The following is an 18,488-nucleotide window of genomic DNA, read 5'->3' as shown; positions in this document are numbered from 1 at the left end:
TTCTCTGGAAATTTCAAATGTACTGGAAGAACTGCCAAACGGAAAAACTTGCCAAGCAAGGCAATGGTTTCCAGGATTGGCAATTTAATTTGCCATGATAAGCAATATTTTCTAAGAAAGTTGCCACATTTGACTGCCGCGATTGTCAATTTCCTCTGGAATTGACAAAGATGTGGTAGAAAATTCCCAAAGTTTGTAGTAAAAGAATTTCAAATCATTTTTCTGAAACATTGTAAATCTTTTAAGAATTTCAAATCAAGTCTGTAATAAATGCCAATCCACTCTGAGAAAATTGCCACTTGTTTTTTATCGATTACCTCTGGAGTTTGAAAAATAATCGACAGAAATTGATAAATAATTGCCAATCTTCTATGGGAATGCAGCCAAACTTTCCAGAGTTGGCAAAATGCTTCACAATGATTGCTAATCATTTTTGAGATGATTGCCAATTTCATGGAGAAGATTGTTAATTTTCTCTGAGAAAATTGTCACTTTTTTGATAAGATTGCCAATCTCTTCTGAAATTACCTAAATGATCTGTAATAAATGCCAAATCTTATCTGACAAGATTGCTACTTTCTCCGAAAGGTTTGCTAATTTTCTCTGCTAAATGTTGCTATGAAGTTTGCCACTTTTAGTTTAGAAGAAAAGGTAATCGTTTCCAGTATTGGCAAACTAATATGCCATGATGGCCAATATTTTCTAAGATGGTTGTCCCATTTGGTTGCCACTATTGCCAATTTCCTCTGGAAATGACAAGGATGTGGTAGAAAAAATCCCGAACTTAGTACTGAAAGAATGCAAATCATTTTTGTGAAAGATTACAATTTTTATAAATTGCCAATCAAATCAGAAATGAATGCCAATCCGCTCAGAGAAGATTGCCACTTGTTTTGAATCTATTACTTCTAGAGTTGACATGTTCGGCAGGAATTGATGAATGATCGCCACTCTTCCGTGTAAATGTGGTCCATCTTTTTGGCAAACAATTTTGCAAAGATTGCCAATCTCCTCTGAGAAGATTACCATTTTTAGAGAAGATTGCCAATTTTGTTATAGTATATTGTCATAATTTTTTTTTGAAAGATTGCCAATCTTTTCTAGATTTTGTAAAATTAACTGCAATGATTGCCAAATATTATCTGAAAAAAAAAATCTCCGAAACGTTTGCTACATTTGACTGTCACGATTGCCAATATCCTCTGGAAATGACAAGGATGTGGTGGACAAATTCTCAAACTTTGTATTAATAGATTGCCTAATCTTTTAGGAATTGTCAATCAAGTCTGCAATGATTACCAATCCGCTCTAAGAAGATTGCCATTTGTTTTGGATCGATGACTTCCCTGAGCTAATTGCCAGTTTCATTGAGAAGGTTGTAAATTTGTCAGAGATGATTGTCACTGTTTTCTGGAAAGATTGCCAATCTATTCTAAAATTGGCCAAATGATCTGTAATATTTGCCAAATCTTATCTGAGAAGATTGTCACTTTCTCCGAAACGTTTGCCAAATTTCTCTGGAAATTTCTAAATGTACTGGAAGAACTGCCAAGCATTGAAGCATTGCTATGAAGTGTGTCACTTTTCTTCAGAAAGGAAGGCAATGGTTTCTTGTATTGGCAAACTAATATGCCATGATGGCCAACATTTTCTAAGAAAGTTGCCACATTTGACTGCCACGATTGCCAATTTGCTGTGGAAATGACAAGGATGTGGTGGAAAAAATCCCAAAGCTTACAATAATAGGATTGCCAATCATTTTTGTGGAAGATTGTCAATATTTTAAGAATTTCCAATCAGCTCCACAATGAGAGCCTATCACAAACTCTATGAATGATATCTAAAACTTCAAATTCCCAATACGAATGCTGACTTTATTACTTTCTCCTCTATTTTCAGAACGCATCCTACCATGTCACTGGAATCCATCCCACGAGCCATAGCAACGATGACGACTCTACCCCTCGGGAACATCTCACAGATCTAAAAACCCTCTCTTCAACCGATCCACGAGAAAACAACAAAGCATCGTAAAAGTTTAAAATTGGAAAACATCTTTTACCGTCCGGCCGGTCGCCGTTGCTGTGAAGATTAGTGGAAAACCAGAGTGCGTGGAGTGTGTGTGTGTGGAAAAGTGATCTCCCGGTCGACTTCTACAACAAAGTGCGCGGTGGTATCGTGCTGCGCGCGTTTTAAGTGAATCGTTTTCCCCCGTTTGATGTATTTTCTCAGCCAAGCAGCCAAGTGGCATGGATCACCATCCCCGTGAGATGAATAATCACCGCGAGTCGCGCGGTTGTTGATTTGTTGAAAGCGCGCGGGCAGCGCGCGCTCGCGCAAGTGAAATACCGCCGGGTGCAAGTAGACCTTGACCCGGACCCGGGTTCGTGAGGGTCGTCGGGTGTCTGGATCTGGGAGGATCACTCAGTGGCCGGAGGCAGTGCGACCAATCGCCGGGTGTCAAAATTTTGAAGTTCAAAAAAACCCGTTACAAAATGGCAGAGAATGCCGCCAAAAGTGGTGCTATTGGGGGTGGAGCCGGAGCCGGAGCCGGAAGTGGTGGTGGTGGTGGTGGTGATGATCCGCCACGGAAGAGCAATATGAATGGCAATAACCGGTCGGGGCGGTTCGGATCGGAGCCGGTGGGGAAAGGGCGGGGCAACGTCAGTAGTTCCGGGGAATCTGCCGATGAAGAAGCAAAGTTGTTGCAGCAACAGGGGAAGACGGGTCAAGTGGTGAAAGGGGTCGGAGGGACGGATGTGGACAGTGGCGGAGGAGTGGAAGAAGGGGCGGAAAATGGGGATTTGGTGAAGGCGCGGGATGGCCATGGAGTGTCGGTGATTGATATGGCGGATGCAGCGGGGGCGCAGCAGTATAAGCCGATCAACGGGAAGAAGAAGAATGTGTTCAAAGGTAAGTAACTCTGAAGAATGATTTTAAAGATATTAAAAATTGAAAATCTATACTCCACTGAAGATCCCTCTATGAGGCCCGTCCCTCCCACTCACTCTTAAAGTTTCAATTAAACCCTTGTTTATTACTTTGCCCATTTCACTTTTAGTAGCTTTTAGTAGTTCATTTTCACTTGAAACACTAGTTAAAATTTAAAATACACTTCACTATTACTTCACTTTTGCAAAAGATAAATTAAAAATGAATGACTTTTAAAGGAAAACTAGAAATGACGAATTAATGTCATTAGAAACTTAAAGAAGAACTCCTTACGGAAGTCCTGGAGTAATTCCATAAGAAATTCTATTAAAAAAAACTCTTTGTGGAATTCATCAACATACTCCTGAAGGATTTCCATTAGGAATATCTGACAGAATTCCTAAATTTCTGGAAGACTTCTAGAAGAATCTACAGAAATTACAGAAGGACTTCCAGAGGAATCCCGGAAGAAGTTCCTGGGGAAATTTAAGAAAATCCTCTTGGAGGAATCCCGTAAGGATTTCTTGGAGTGATCCCGGAAGGATTTCCTGGTTTAATTCCAGAACGAATGTGAGGAGTAATCCTACAGTTCCTGATGGAATCTCGGATGGAATTTCTGGACAAACCACGAGGAAATATTGTCAGGAATGCCGGAACAAATACCTACTTGAATGAATCTTGGAGGGAACTTTTGAAGGAATCCCAGAATTAATTCCAGAAGCAACCTAGGAAAGACGTTCTGAAGGAATCCTGGAAGAAATACCGAATAATTTCAGAAGAAAATCCTGGAGGAATACCAGTAGGAATTATAGAAGCAGGTCCTCGAGTGCTCCCAGAAGAGGTTAATCAAGAAATCTCGGAAGAAGTTCCAGGATATATCCTGGAAAGATGTTCTGCAGAAATCCAGAAGTAATCAAGTCGGAATTCCTAGACAAGTATACAGATAAACGCCCAGAGGAACCCAACGAAGACTTTGAGAAAGAGCTCATGGATGAATCTCAGAAGGTGCTCCTGGATGAATAACTGAAAGACGAATCGTCGTGGGAAAATTCTTAGACGGATTTTCTAGAGAAAACTCACACGCAATTCCTGGTTAGTCTCATCAGAAAACTCTGGACAAATCCCAGATGGAATCCTGGGAGAAACCGGTGAAGGATTCTAGAAAAAAAAACTGATACTGGAGGAAACTCGGAAAGAGCCCAGGAGGTATCAGAGAAGAAAAAGCCCTCAAAGGAAAGAAAGTACTTGAGGAATCTCAGAAGGATCTCCTTGGGGAAATTTTGGATGAATCACAAAAGAATCTCCTGGAGGAATCCCGTAAGTAAGAGTTTTCCCTCGATGAATTTCACAAATAATTTATGGAATTTCGGAAGAAATATCTTTTAGGATTCCCCGTTTTGAGAATTTTTCCAGAAGTATCTTTTAAGATTCCTTCTGTGATCCTCTAGGAGTTCCTTCTGGAATTCATCGGGAAGTTCCTTCGGAGATATCTTAAGGATTTTCTTGAAAAAAACTTAAAAATGAAATCTCCTGGAGAACTCTTAGAAAGAACTCCAGGAAAACATCCCTATTAAACCTTTTTAAATATTAGGAATAACTTCTGAAGTTATTAACATAACATATTATGTTTGAAACTTGTCTGTCATAAGCGGCAAAATAACAAATATCATAAATAAATATTCCTGTAAAACCATTTTAATAACTTGTTTTGTTAGTTTCAATAACAACTTAATAATAGTGAATTTGGAATATATTTCAATAACAAATTTTGTTAGTAATATGTTATTGATAATAACCGGAGAACAAAATTTGTTATTTGATATCAAATTCAGTTTTTGAGTCATTTTAAGAGATTTGAAGTTGGCTCACTAAAACGCAAGATAATTGCACTCTAGTAATTTTTATATTTTCAATTAATACGACTTCCATTCTACAAAGATTCTTCCAAAAAATTTGCTAGAATTTCTCCTGAACTTCCTCTGTTAATTTCTTCAGGACTTTCATAATCATTTTCTGCAATATTTTTCCTAAAATTCCTCCATCGATTTATCTAAGGATTACGTCAGAAATTCTTTCTGTGTTTTTTCAGGAATTTGTCCTCTCTGAGGTTTTTTTCAGGAATTTGTCCTTTAATTCTACCAGAAATTCCTCGACAGATTTCGTCATAAACTTTTCCATAAATAGATCCGAAAATTCTTCCAGAGATTTCTTCGAGAGTTCTTCTACGGAATCTTTCAAGGATTTTCAAAGACTCCTCTAGAAATTTCTCCAGAATTCTGCATAGAATCCCTTCAAGGGTTTCTTCAGAATTTCCTGTGATAATTTGTCTCGAAGTTTATCTTAAGATTTCGCTGAAAATTTCTTTCAGAATTTCACCAGCAGCTTTCTTCAAAAAAATCTCCAAGAATTTTTCAAAAGATTCCTCCAAGAACTCCAATAATATCCCAGAAGAATTACTTTTGGAATCTCTAAGAAAAATGCGCCAGGAGTTCTTTTAGGACTTCTCCAGGGTTCCTCCGGAATTTTCAAGCGTCTTTTCTTCGAATACTATTTAAGGAATTCTTCAGAGAATGCGTTCAGAAATTTTCTTTTAAGCTAAATACAAAAATTGCACAAAACAAAGGGACAGGTCAAAATTGCCTAATTGTGGCTTTGATTTCAAAACTTGTTACTGTTATGCTATTGTTGATAAGTTGATCAATAGTACAAACATAACAAAACTTGTACTACAACAAAACATGTTATTTAAATATAATTTAATGAATGTATATCAATAGCTTGATTATAACAAAATGAGATTGTCCAACAAAATTTGTTATGGAAAAGCTGTGCCTTGATTATTCAATAATAACAAAACAAGATATAGAAACAGGTTATGTGATTTCGTAGTAATTAATTTGCTACTCTTCTCTGCTCGGGAAAGTCTCAATGGAATTCCTCTCCAAAATCAACCACAATTCCATTGAATCATGATTACATGATGTTACATGTTACATGATGTAACCCTTGGAGTGGACCACAATGTGTGAATGACAACATTTTGTTAATATTGCATACCGTGAGGCGTGAACTGGACTTAATTAAGAAGAAAAAGCATGCTGGTATTGAACCAGAGTTTGAATCCCGGTAAGAACTCATGATATCATATTCATCTCATCGTTTCTGAAACAGTCGGACATTATTGCATTTCACAAAGACCTCCTCTCGCCATAGACCCGGTTGTTGTCCTAGCCACGAGCCAAAAAAAATCCAACTAGAACGCAAGATGGAGTCAATTGGGCGTTCAAAAACTCATTGATGTGAACTACAATTCCTGGAAGTTCAGTGTGGAAAAACTGCACCTCCGAGAGGGTTTATTGAAGTTTGCTACCGGATGGAGACCAAGCACGGAAGCGGATATTGCCGTACAGAACCAGGGTGATCAACGGGTGCATGCGACGATCGGGTTACAGATGGACAGTACGCAATACGGACTCATTCAACAAATGACCATTTAGCTTCGGGGCATTCTCCAGGAGTTCTTCTGGAAACGCCTTCAGGTGTTCCTTCAGAAATTCCTGTAAGAGTTCCATCTAGAGTTTCCTCGAAACTCCTTCAGGTGTTTGTCCGAATTTTCCATCGGGAGCTCTTCCTGTAGTTCCTGTGTGATTTTTTTGAGGAGGTCCTTCGAAAATTCCATTGGGTGTTCCTTTGGGAATTCCTTCACGTATTCTATCGGGAATTCCATTCCATCCAAAACTCCTCCGGGTGCTCCGTTGGAAATTGTTTTTTGGATTTCCTTTGGTAATTCTTCCAGGAGATTCTCCGGAAATCTCTCCTTTCGGAGTTCCTCTAAGACTTCCTTCGAAAGTCCTCCGTCAATTCCTCTGAGCATTCCTCCAAGACATTCTGCGGGAATTTCTTGTGAAATTCCATTGTAAATTTCTCTTTTCGAGGTGGAGGTTAGGAGTTCCATCCAGACTTCCTCCAGGATGACTTCCAGAAATTCCTCTAGGAGATCCTTCGGGAGTTGCTTTTAGAATTTCCCAAGGTATTCCAAATAGAATGCCTTCAGGCGTTCCATCGAAAATCCCTCCGGAAATTTCTGCTGAAATTCCTCCAGGAGTTCCTTTGAAAATTCGTCCAGGTGTTCCTTCGGGAATCCCTCCTGCAATTCCTTTGGGTATTCCTCCAGGAGTTCCTGCGTAAATTTCTTCAGAAATTCAATCGAGAATTTCTCAAGATGCTCCTTCGGGAATTCCTTTGGGAGTTTCATCGAGATTTCCTTCCAGGAATTCTCGGAAGTTTCTTCGGGAATTCCCCCAGGTATTCCAACTGAAGCAGCTTTAGGAGTTCCATCAGGAATTCCTACAGATATTCCCTCGGGAATTCCTTTGCGTGCTTCTTCAGGAATTTCTTTAGGAGTTTCATCAGGAGTTCCTTTAAGAATTACTTGAGGTTTTCCTTCGAGAATTCCATCAGGTGTTCTTTCAGGGATTCCTCCAAGAGTTCTATCGCGAATTCTTCCAGGGGTTCTTCTGGGAATTGAAGAGTTCCATCGTGTTTTCCTCAAAAATATACGTATATTATTCCTGGAGTTCCTTCGAAAATTCCTGCTGGAGTTTTTTCTTGAATTCCTCCAGGAGTTCTTTCGAGGATTCCCCAGGACCTCTTCAAAAATTCCTCCAGGAGTTCCCTCCAGGTGTATTTTTGTGAATACCTTTAGAAGTTCCATCGTGCATTCTTGCTTCGGGAGTTCCGCCTAGAGTTCCTTTGGAAATTAAACTAGAAGATCCCACTAGGGGTCTCCAGGTAGCCTAGCGGTTAAGCCAATCTGGCGGGTTCGATTCCCGTTCCGGTCGGGAATGAAATCTCGACTTCCTGAGCACAGTGTATCAATCTAGATGCCTCACAATATACACATTCACGCAATGGCAGGCAAAAACTCCCTTCAATTAACAACTGTGGGAGTGCTCAAATGAACACTAAGTTGAAGCGAAGCCGGTCAAGTTCCAGTGGGATCGTAGTGTCATAATGAAGAAGAATCATTAGAACCTTTGGAAGAATATCTGGAGAAATCAACGGAGAAATCTACAGAATGCCTTTGAAAAATTCCATTAGCAACTGCTGTAAAAATCTCAAATGAATCTCTGGAGGAATGAACAACGAAATTTGTGGGGAAAATGTTATAGTACTTGTGAAGCAATTTCTGAAGAAATCTCTGCAGGAATTCACAATGAAGGAAGAACGAAGAATTTGGTGGGAAAACTCTTAAAAAGATTCCAGCTGAAATATAATTTTCGAAATAATCTCCAGAAGAATTACTCAAAAAAACTTCTGTGGAATTTACGGATCAGTTCGTGGAAAAAAATCAACAAAAATATCTGGAAAACTTAACGAAGGAATCTATGAAGTAATTCTCTCATAAATCTTTAAATATATTTTCGAAAACATTTCTGGATTAATTAACAATAATGATTTTTTTATATATTCGTGGAGGAATCTGTGCAGCATTTCTCAAATCAATCTCTGGGTTAAATGTCGAAATTTTCTGTAGGAATTTCCTTTGAAATCTCTGGAGAAATTTGAATAAAAATCTTTGGACGAGAAATCTGTCTGAAATATCTGCATAATTCCAGGAAGAATTTCTGAATATTGATCTGATCAGAGAATGTTCTTGGAAAATTCTTGAAACGATCCGTGAAAGAAATACAGAAAAAAAAACTGAGGTGGCATGAATGAAGACATTTCTGGAATTTCCGGATGAATTTTCAAAAAATGTCAACAACAAATCGCGAAAGAATCTCAGAATGACTTTCTGATTGCATTCCCGAAGGATTTTGAGGGAAATTTTCGAAAGCAACTCCTGAACATTTTTTTTATAGTCAACAAAATCGAGATCAACAAAGAAATCTATGAATAAAATCTTGAAGGAATCTGTGGATAAATTTCCGAAGGAACTTTCAAATAAATTCTCTGTAGTATTTTTTTTTTCAAAAATCTACATACATTCCCGAAGGAAATTTAGGAGGATTAAACAAAACAATTTTGTTGATATGTATTTCAGAAGAATTTTGGAGTAATTTTCAAATTTATCTCTGGATAAATTTTCAAAAAATCTCTAGAGGAAATCCCAAAAAATATCCTGAATAAGTTTTCGGTGGAGTATTTTAAGGAATTCAAAAAAAAATCTTTGAAGAAATAAACAAAGATATTTGTAAGCAAATTTCCGAAAGAAATTGTGGACAAAGTATTGATATACCCATTGGAAATATTTTCATAGGAATCTCTGAAAGAGTTTCTGGAAAAATATCTACAGAAATGAATAAAAGAATCTCTGGAACAGAGTAATCTTTAAATACAAATGAAATAATTTTGGAATTATCTTCAGAAGAATACCAGAAAGATTTTTTTAGTAGTTTAGGGAACAGTCCTGGAAAAAATTGAAAAAAAAAAACATTTGTTAGAAATCTTTGGATAAATTTTCTAAGATTTTTTTGAGAAATGATAAATGAAATAGTTTGGGAAATTCTTAATATCTGTGGAGCTATTCTAAGAATGGATGTCTGGAATAATTACCGAGAGAATCTCTGGAGTTTTCTTAGGAGAACAAAGAATGCTGGTGATTTTTTTTTAATTGATGTGTTGAAAGATTATAAAACAGAAAAAGCTCTGGAATTTTCTGAATAAATTTTCGATGGAATTTTTGAGGAAATTTTCATGATAATCTCTGGATAAATAAACCAAGAAATTAGAGGAAAAATCCCAAAGAATCAAGAGGAAAAGACGAGGTAATTTGAATTGATTGCATAAATCTGTAAAAAATTGAAATAATTTCTCAAAAATTGGAGTAGTTTTCCAAGGAACCTCTGTAGATTATTTTTGAGCAATTACTGTTAGAGTTTTGAATACAATCTCTTAATTTTCTTGAGAAAATTCCTAATGAATTTCTGGAAAAAATCTCTAAAAATATCTCCGGAAATTTGTGGAGAAATCCCAAAAATACTTTAGGATAGAACCCATAAGTACTTTGGAACAAAATTTTGAAGAAATATTTGAAATAATCCCTGAACTGTTTATGGAACACTTTTCGATATAATCTCCAAACAAATTACTGGAAGAGCCTGTTGAGGAATTTACGGACCAAATCCTGGAGAAATATCCAAAAGAATATCTGAAAGAATGATCGTAGGAACATCTAAAGTAAAGTTCTCTCAGAAATGTTTGAATCCATTTTCGAAGATAGGGTGACATTGGGTATTACCGGCAGGTTTGTTTTCTTCGTCATGGGGGGTTTTTGTCAATCAAATTGCCTGAAACTTGGCCATATCATTCAGCTTAGTTGGGAAGGATTTGAGGCCAACCCTGAGTTCAATAGGGTTCAAAAAACCCCCAAGACGCAGAGAACAAAACGGCCGAGAATAGGTCATTTCCCCTATTTGTGGAGAAATGAACAAAGAAATGTTTTGGGAAATTCTTGAAGGAATCTGTGGAACAATTCTCAAATGAATCTCTGGATTAATGTCCGAAAGAATTTCTGTAGTAATTCCCTTAGCATTCTCTGGAGAATTACAAAAAGTATCTTGAGGGATTCCTGTAAAAATCTCTGGAGGTATTTCTGAAGAGATTTCTAGAGAAATTAAAAAAAAAAACTTAAAGAAATCTCAAAATATCTTTTGAGTTATTTTTCAATGGAATATAAGAATGGAATAGAAGGAATAGCATGGAAACGAAGGAACTTGTGGGTAAATTTCCGGAAGAATTTGTGGATAACTTTTCGAAATAATCTTCGGAGAAATCTCTAATGCAATTATTTAAAAAATCTCTTCATATATTCCCGAAGGAATTTGTGTAGGTACAGGGATGGTATACTCCACAGTGTATGAGCAGTTTCAATATGAAAATGAGCTGCGCTTTGCACAGTCTCGGTGCAGAATGCCAACCCTACTGGAGAATTGAACAAAACAGTTTCATTGATGAGATTTTGAAGCTATGTGTGGAGCAATTTCCGAAAACCTGTGGAGGCTCAAACAAAAAGATCTCCGGAGAAATTTATGGAGAAATAAAAAAAAAAGTCGCTGGAGGCAACCCCGATAGTTCCTCTGAATCAATTTGAAAATTCCTGAAACAATCTTTGGAAAATTTGGAATATCTGGAAGAATATCAGGCAAAATTTACGAAATAATCTCTGGTGTAATTTTTGCAAAAAATCTCTGGATACATTTGCAAAGAAATTTTAGGAACAATTAGGTTTATCTCTTTGTTCTTGGAGCAGTTCTCCAATTAATCTCTGGTGGAATTTTTGGAATTAAAATCGTACGAAGAAATCCCTTGAAAAGTGTCTAAAGAATTTTCTGGAAGAAGTCCAGAAAAATATGTGGAGATATTCCGGAAGACCTTCTGAATAAATGTTGGGTGAACTATTACAAGAAATTCCCAAAATATTCTCTGGAAGAATAAACGAAGGCATACGTGAGAAAGTTTTCGAAGAAATTCGATAACGTTTTTGTTAAATAATTTCTAGAGAAATTTCTGAGATTGTCTGTGGAGGAAAGGACAAGTTATTTGTGTAAACAAATTTGAGTGAATCTGTGAACGAATTTTTCAAACTATTTTTGAATCAAGCCGCTCTTTTTTCCTAGTAACTTTTAAGGATTTTTCGGAGAAATTCCTTTAGCATTCCTTTGAAAATGCTAGAGGAATTTATAGAAATAAACTAACGAATTTGTAGGAAAAAAACTTCGAGGAACCTTTGGAATGTAGTAGATAGTAGAAATGCGAAAATAAAAAATGGGATAATTCTTGAAGGATGAATTATTGAAATGAATCCGCGTAGGATTTACTGGAGTAATTTCTTAAAAAAAATCAAGAAAATTCTGAAAACATGTCGTCAAATTTCTAAAAGAATTCTTGAAATTTATCATAAGGAAATCCCGAAAGAACCTCTGACCAAAATTTTTAAGGAATATTTGAAAAAAATCGTTAAATACCCTCTAGACGAAAGAACGAGTAATTGGAAGAATTTGTGGTCGAATTTTCGAAATAATCGCCAGAGGAATTCCCAAAAAGATCTCTTGAAGAATGTAAGGAACAAATCGTCTTTAGCCAGAGGCTGCACCAAACATAACTTGTTCCAAACTGTTCTTTTGTGTAACGTGTACATGTATCTAGAGAAGCAGTTCCATTAAATGTTTTTTACAAAAAATGCTGGAATCCGTGGAGTTAAAATATTGAAAAAAACACCCGAGGTTCCCTTTGAAATTCTTCCCAGAGATTCTTCTGAAATCCTTCTGTTCTGGGATTTCAAGGGGAATTCCTGAAGCAATTATAGAATGAATTACTGAAAAAATCTCGCAGAAATTCCAGTAGGAATCCCTCTGGGAATTCCACTTGCAATCCCTCTGGGAATTCCAATAGGAATCCCTCTGTGGATTCTGGGAATCCTTCTAGAAATTCCCTTGGGAATCTTTGTGGAAATTTCGTTAGGAATCCCTCTGAGAATTCCTTTAAGATTTCCTGTAGAAATCCCCCTGAGAATTCCTCTAAGAATCCCTCTGGGTATTCCTCTAAGAATCCTTCTGGAGATTCCTCTGGTAATTCCTCTAGGAATCCTTCTGGAAATTCCTCTAGGAATCCCTCTGGGGATTCCTCAAGGGATCACTCTGGGAATTCCCCCAGGAATGCCTCTGGGAATTTCCCAGGAATCACCCTGGGAATTTCCCAAGAATTCTTCTGGGAATTCCTTTGCAAGTTTCTCTGGGAATCGCTCTGGGAATTCCTCCAACAATCCCTCTGGGAATTCCTCTAGGTATCCATCTGGGAATTTCTCTGGAATTTCCTCTAGGATTTCCTCCAGGAAATCTTCTAGCAATTCCTCCAGGAGTTCCTCCTGGATTTTCTCAAGGAATACCTCTGGAAATTTCTCTAGAAATACCTCTTTGAAATCCTCTAGGAATTCCTCCTGGAATTCCTCTAACAATCCCTCTAGGAGTTGCTCCAATAATTTCTGTGGGATTTCCTTTAGGCATTCATATGGGATTTCCTCTAAGAATCTCTCTGGCAATTCTTTTAGGAATACTTCTGGAAAATCCTCTAGGAATTCTGTCTGGGAGTTCCCCTAGAAATTCCTCTATGAATTCCCCTTGGAATTCCTTTGGGCATTCCTCTGAATATTCCTCTAGGAATTCCTCTGGGAATTCCTCTAAAAATTCCTTTGGGATTTCCTCTAGGAATTCATCCTTGGGAATTTCTTTCAGGAATACCTCTAAAAACTCCTCTAGGAATTTCTCTGGATATTCTACTGGGAATTCCTTTAGGGATCCCTCTGGGAATTCCTCTAGATATCCCTCTGGGGACTCCTCTAGGAATCTCTCTGGGTATTCCTGTAGGAATCCCTCTGAGAGTTTCTGTAGGAATCCCATTGTGAATTCCTGTAGGAATCCCTTTGGGAATTCCTCTAAGGATCCCTCTGGCTCTGGGAATTCCTCTAGGAATCCCTCTGAAAATTCTTCTGGGAATCCCTTTGCGAATTCCTCCAGGAATCCCTCTGGGAATTCCTCCAGGAATCCCTCTGGGAATTCCTCCAGGAATCCCTCTGGGAATTCCTCCAGGAATCCCTCTGGGAATTCCTCCAGGAATCCCTCTGGAAATTCCTCCTGGAATCCCTCTGGGAATTCCTCCTGGAATCCCTCTGGGAATTCCTCCTGGAATCCCTCTGGGAATTCCTCCAGGAATCCCTCTGGGAATTCCTCCAGGAATCCCTCTGGGAATTCCTCCAGGAATCCCTCTGGGAATTCCTCCAGGAATCCCTCTGGGAATTCCTCCAGGAATCCCTCTGGGAATTCCTCCAGGAATCCCTCTGGGAATTCCTCCAGGAATCCCTCTGGGAATTCCTCCAGGAATCCCTCTGGGAATTCCTCCAGGAATCCCTCTGGGAATTCCTCCAGGAATCCCTCTGGGAATTCCTCCAGGAATCCCTCTGGGAATTCCTCCAGGAATCCCTCTGGGAATTCCTCCAGGAATCCCTCTGGGAATTCCTCCAGAAATCCCTCTGGGAATTCCTCCAGAAATCCCTCTGGGAATTCCTCCAGGAATCCCTCTGGGAATTCCTCCAGGAATCCCTCTGGGAATTCCTCCAGGAATCCCTCTGGGAATTCCTCCAGGAATCCCTCTGGGAATTCCTCCAGGAATCCCTCTGGGAATTCCTCCAGGAATCCCTCTGGGAATTCCTCCAGGAATCCCTCTGGGAATTCCTCCAGGAATCCCTCTGGGAATTCCTCCAGGAATCCCTCTGGGAATTCCTCCAGGAATCCCTCTGGGAATTCCTCCAGGAATCCCTCTGGGAATTCCTCCAGGAATCCCTCTGGGAATTCCTCCAGGAATCCCTCTGGGAATTCCTCCAGGAATCCCTCTGGGAATTCCTCCAGGAATCCCTCTGGGAATTCCTCCAGGAATCCCTCTGGGAATTCCTCCAGGAATCCCTCTGGGAATTCCTCCAGGAATCCCTCTGGGAATTCCTCCAGGAATCCGTCTGGGAATTCCTCCAGGAATCCGTCTGGGAATTCCTCCAGGAATCCGTCTGGGAATTCCTCCAGGAATCCGTCTGGGAATTCCTCCAGGAATCCGTCTGGGAATTCCTCCAGGAATCCGTCTGGGAATTCCTCCAGGAATCCGTCTGGGAATTCCTCCAGGAATCCCTCTGGGAATTCCTCCAGGAATCCCTCTGGGAATTCCTCCAGGAATCCCTCTGGGAATTCCTCCAGGAATCCCTCTGGGAATTCCTCCAGGAATCCCTCTGGGAATTCCTCCAGGAATCCCTCTGGGAATTCCTCCAGGAATCCCTCTGGGAATTCCTCTAGGAATCCCTCTGGGAATTCCTCTAGGAATCCCTCTGGGAATTCCTCTAGGAATCTCTCTTGGAATTCCTCTAGGATTCCTTCTGGGAATTCTCCTGGGAATCCCTCTGGGAATTGTCCTGGGAATCCCTCTGGGAATTCTTCTAGAAAATTCCCAGAGGGATTTCCCCTCTGGGAATTCCTCCAGGAATTCCTCTGGGAATTCCTCTAGAAACCCCTCTGAAAATTCTTCTGGGAATCCCTTTGGGAATTCCTCCAGAAATTCCTCTAGGAATCCGGTCTTGCTTGGTTCTAAGTCCGTTTCGTAAACAACAAGGCTACGATACGTATCCCAGGAGACGCCAAAAACTTAGAAGAATTTATCTTAGAAACCGCGGCGTGCAGTGCATTTGACCAGATCGACTAGAGCTCATCACAGCAACCCTAGAACATAACTGAAAACTATAGGGCACTGCACGATATTCTCTCCTTCTCGTTCACTCTTACAGAAATTTTGTAAACAACAAGGCCAAGAAACGTCAAAATCCCATATAAAATCAAAACAATGCAGTGCCCTATGGTCCACTGCACGAATTTATTCTGGCCTGCTTACTCTCACACGAAATTTGACGTTTGAGCGGTGTCGGCACCTCTCAAACGTCAAATTTTCTGTGAGAGTAAGCAGGCCAGCGTAAGTTCGTGCAGTGGACCATAATTTGTCATTCTTTGTTCAAGTCTTGAAGAAACCTGAAGTCTCAAGCATTTAATCATTCGGTAGTTTTTTTCCTCTGTGATTGCTACGAAATTGGCCAACATTTAGCAGGATCCCTTCACGTCATATCCCTCAGAAAATTGAAGGTAATTGTTTTTAAAAATGGCAGTACTGCATTGTATTCTCAAAATGTGGAACGTACCTCGAATGACTCCTCAAACCACAATTTCAAACATGCTGTTCGCCTGATACTGATAAGTTTCTTCAATTTTCCAGCTTCCTACAACCACGTGCTGACCACGTTCGACATAACAACCAAAGCCGAGCGGCCCTTCGTTAGCCTCATCCTGGTCACCGTACTGCTCCTGCTAGTGATCATCCTGTTGGCCATCCTGTGGCCCCGACTACCCAGCTACCTAACGAAGGAGGTCTGCCTGGAGGCGGAATGTTTGGAGGCAAGCAAACAGGTAAGCCATACTTACAAGATCTCAAGGGTCGCACATCTTTGCTGTAGTGGTCGTCGTCGTCGCTGGGCCAAAAATTCAATTTCAAAGTTCAAACGACACACAACTGCATTTTGATGGCGGTGCGCGGTGCGGACACGACGACTAGTTTTTATTCGAGCTGCGAAAAGGAACACGAGACTGTCGCAGTTTCTGAGTTTTTTGATATTCGGGCAGTCTGATGAATAATTCATTAGAGATTCACACCTCGATCTTGGCTTGGATGGAACGCAGCAACATACGACGGAATTCCCAAACTGCAAGATTGGGACCATTCGATAAGACTAGCTTATCACCAACAGCATCGTCGTTGTCGTCGTCGTCGACGACGACGAAGTCATCTTCTGCCCCGTAATGAAGAAGATTTGTCTTGTTTCCTCTTGTCGAACACGGCATCCCTTCCTACCCTCGAAGCACAGTACCGTTATTTATGTCGTCCGTGTCCCATGTTTTTCGAGAATTTTGTCGATTATACAAACCCGGTTCGAGCGCAGGAGTATCCGAACCCGGACGAATGCGGGGGTGTAAAAATCTAGGTAAAGGGTAATTGTTTGATTATTCATGACACAATGCCGGTGGTGCATCGGCATTCGGAGTTGCACCCATTTTCCATCGGGGAACAGGCCTATTGGGGAATCCAAACACTCTCTCGGGCGGCGAAAAACCGGGTCAAACCATACTATGCCAATTTCCCAGTAGAGTGTTGTTTGCTGGTGGTACAAGAAAATGGAAATCGAATTTGGCCCCCGAATGTTAAGGAGCTTTTGCACATTCATTGAACGAAAATGGCACCGATGGCGACGGCAACGGTGAAGCTGTTGCTGGCTTGTTGGTTTTGTTTCCACACTAACCTAGTGGGAGGTTTGAGTTTTTTCGTTGGTGCCATGTTCTAGGTGCGAATCGAGACATGTTCTTTCTAGGTTAGACATCAAGTTTTCTTATGGGTGTACTCGAGAAACAAGAGCAGCTTGCGGTTGATTTCAATGAGAGAATTCGTTCCAGAATTTGAAGTGACGTTTTAAAAATTGGAAGAACTCTTCAATCAGTTGCCCTAAAATTCAATTAATTTCTTTCTTCCCCTTGGGGATCCTTCTGGAATCCCCTTGGAATTCCTCCTGGAATTTCCTTGGAATTCCCCCAGGAATTCCCTTAGAATTCCCTTGGAATTCCTCCAGGATTTCCTCCAGGAATTCCTCCAGGCATTCTTCCAGGAATCCCTCCAGGCATTCTTCCAGAAATTCCTCCTGGAATTACCTTGGAATTCCTCCAGGAATTCCCTTGGAACTTCTCCTGGAATTCCCTTGGAACTTCTCCTGAAATTCCCTTGGTACTTCTCCTGGAATTCCCTTGGAACTTCTCCTGGAATTCCCTTGGAGTTCCTCCTGGAATTCCTTTGGAATTCCTCCTAGAGTTCCCTTGGAATTCCTCCAGGAATTCCCTTGGAATTCTCTTGGATTTACTCCTGGAATTTTCTTGGAATTCCTCCTTCGGAATTCCTTCTGGAATTCCCTTCGAATTCCATCTGGAATTCCCTTAGAATTCCTTCTGGAATACCCTTGAAATTCCTTCTGGAATTCCCTTGAAATTCCTCCTGGAACTCTTCCTGAAATTTCTTCTGGAATTCCTCCTGAAATTCGTTCTGGAATTCCTCCTGAAACTCCTCGTGGAATTCCTCCTGAAATTCCTCCTGGAATTCCTCCCGGAATTCCCTTGGAAGTCCTCCAGAAATTCCCTTGGATTTCCTCCTGGAATTCCTCCAGGAATTCCTCCTGAGATTCCTTTGGAATTACTCAAGAGATTCCTTTGGAATTACTCCTGGAATTCCCTTGGAATTTCTCCAAGAAATCCTTTGAAATTCCTCCAGGAATTCCCTTGAAATTCCTCGTGGAATTTCCTTGGAATTCCTCGTAGAATTCCCTTGGAATTCCTCCCTTTGGATTTCCTTCTGGAATTCCTTTGGAATTCCTTCTAGAATTCCTTTGGAATTCCTTCTGGAATTCCTTTGGAATTCCTTCTGGAATTCCTTTGGAATTCCTTCTGGAATTCCTTTGGAATTCCTTCTGGAATTCCTTTGGAATTCCTTCTGGAATTCCTTTGGAATTCCTTCTGGAATTCCTTTGGAATTCCTTCTGGAATTCCTTTGGGATTTCTTCTGGAATTCCTTTGGAATTCCTTCTGGAATTCCTTCTGGATTTCCTTTGGAATTCCTTCTGGAATTCCTTTGGAATTCCTTCTGGAATTCCTTTGGAATTCCTTCTGGAATTCCTTTGGAATTCCTTCTGGAATTCCTTTGGAATTCCTTCTGGAATTCCTTTGGAATTCCTTCTGGAATTCCTTTGGAATTCCTTCTGGAATTCCTTCTGGAATTCCTTTGGAATTCCTTCTGGAATTCCTTTGGAATTCCTTCTGGAATTCCTTTGGAATTCCTTCTGGAATTCCTTTGGAATTCCTTCTGGAATTCCTTTGGAATTTCTTCTGGAATTCCTTTGAAATTCCTTCTGGAATTCCTTTGGAATTCCTTCTGGAATT

General features: G+C 40.0%; 1 protein-coding gene across 1 annotated transcript in view; it reads left to right on the top strand.

Annotated features, from left to right (window-relative positions):
- LOC109422062 (protein gone early) overlaps positions 1–18,488 on the top strand; it is a 349,322-nt gene that overhangs the window by 151,314 nt on the left and 179,520 nt on the right. The window contains exons 2-3 of the mRNA XM_062844853.1: positions 1,900–2,913; positions 15,733–15,923. Of these exons, the coding sequence (XP_062700837.1) occupies positions 2,496–2,913; positions 15,733–15,923 (609 nt within the window). The 5' untranslated portion in view covers positions 1,900–2,495. The remainder of the gene's footprint in view (positions 1–1,899; positions 2,914–15,732; positions 15,924–18,488) is intronic.

The sequence above is a fragment of the Aedes albopictus genome, chromosome 1 (genome assembly GCF_035046485.1).
Source record: "Aedes albopictus strain Foshan chromosome 1, AalbF5, whole genome shotgun sequence".
Taxonomy (NCBI): domain Eukaryota; kingdom Metazoa; phylum Arthropoda; class Insecta; order Diptera; family Culicidae; genus Aedes; species Aedes albopictus.
Note: the sequence above shows the minus strand (reverse complement) of the source record. Positions and strands in the feature narration are given on the sequence as shown.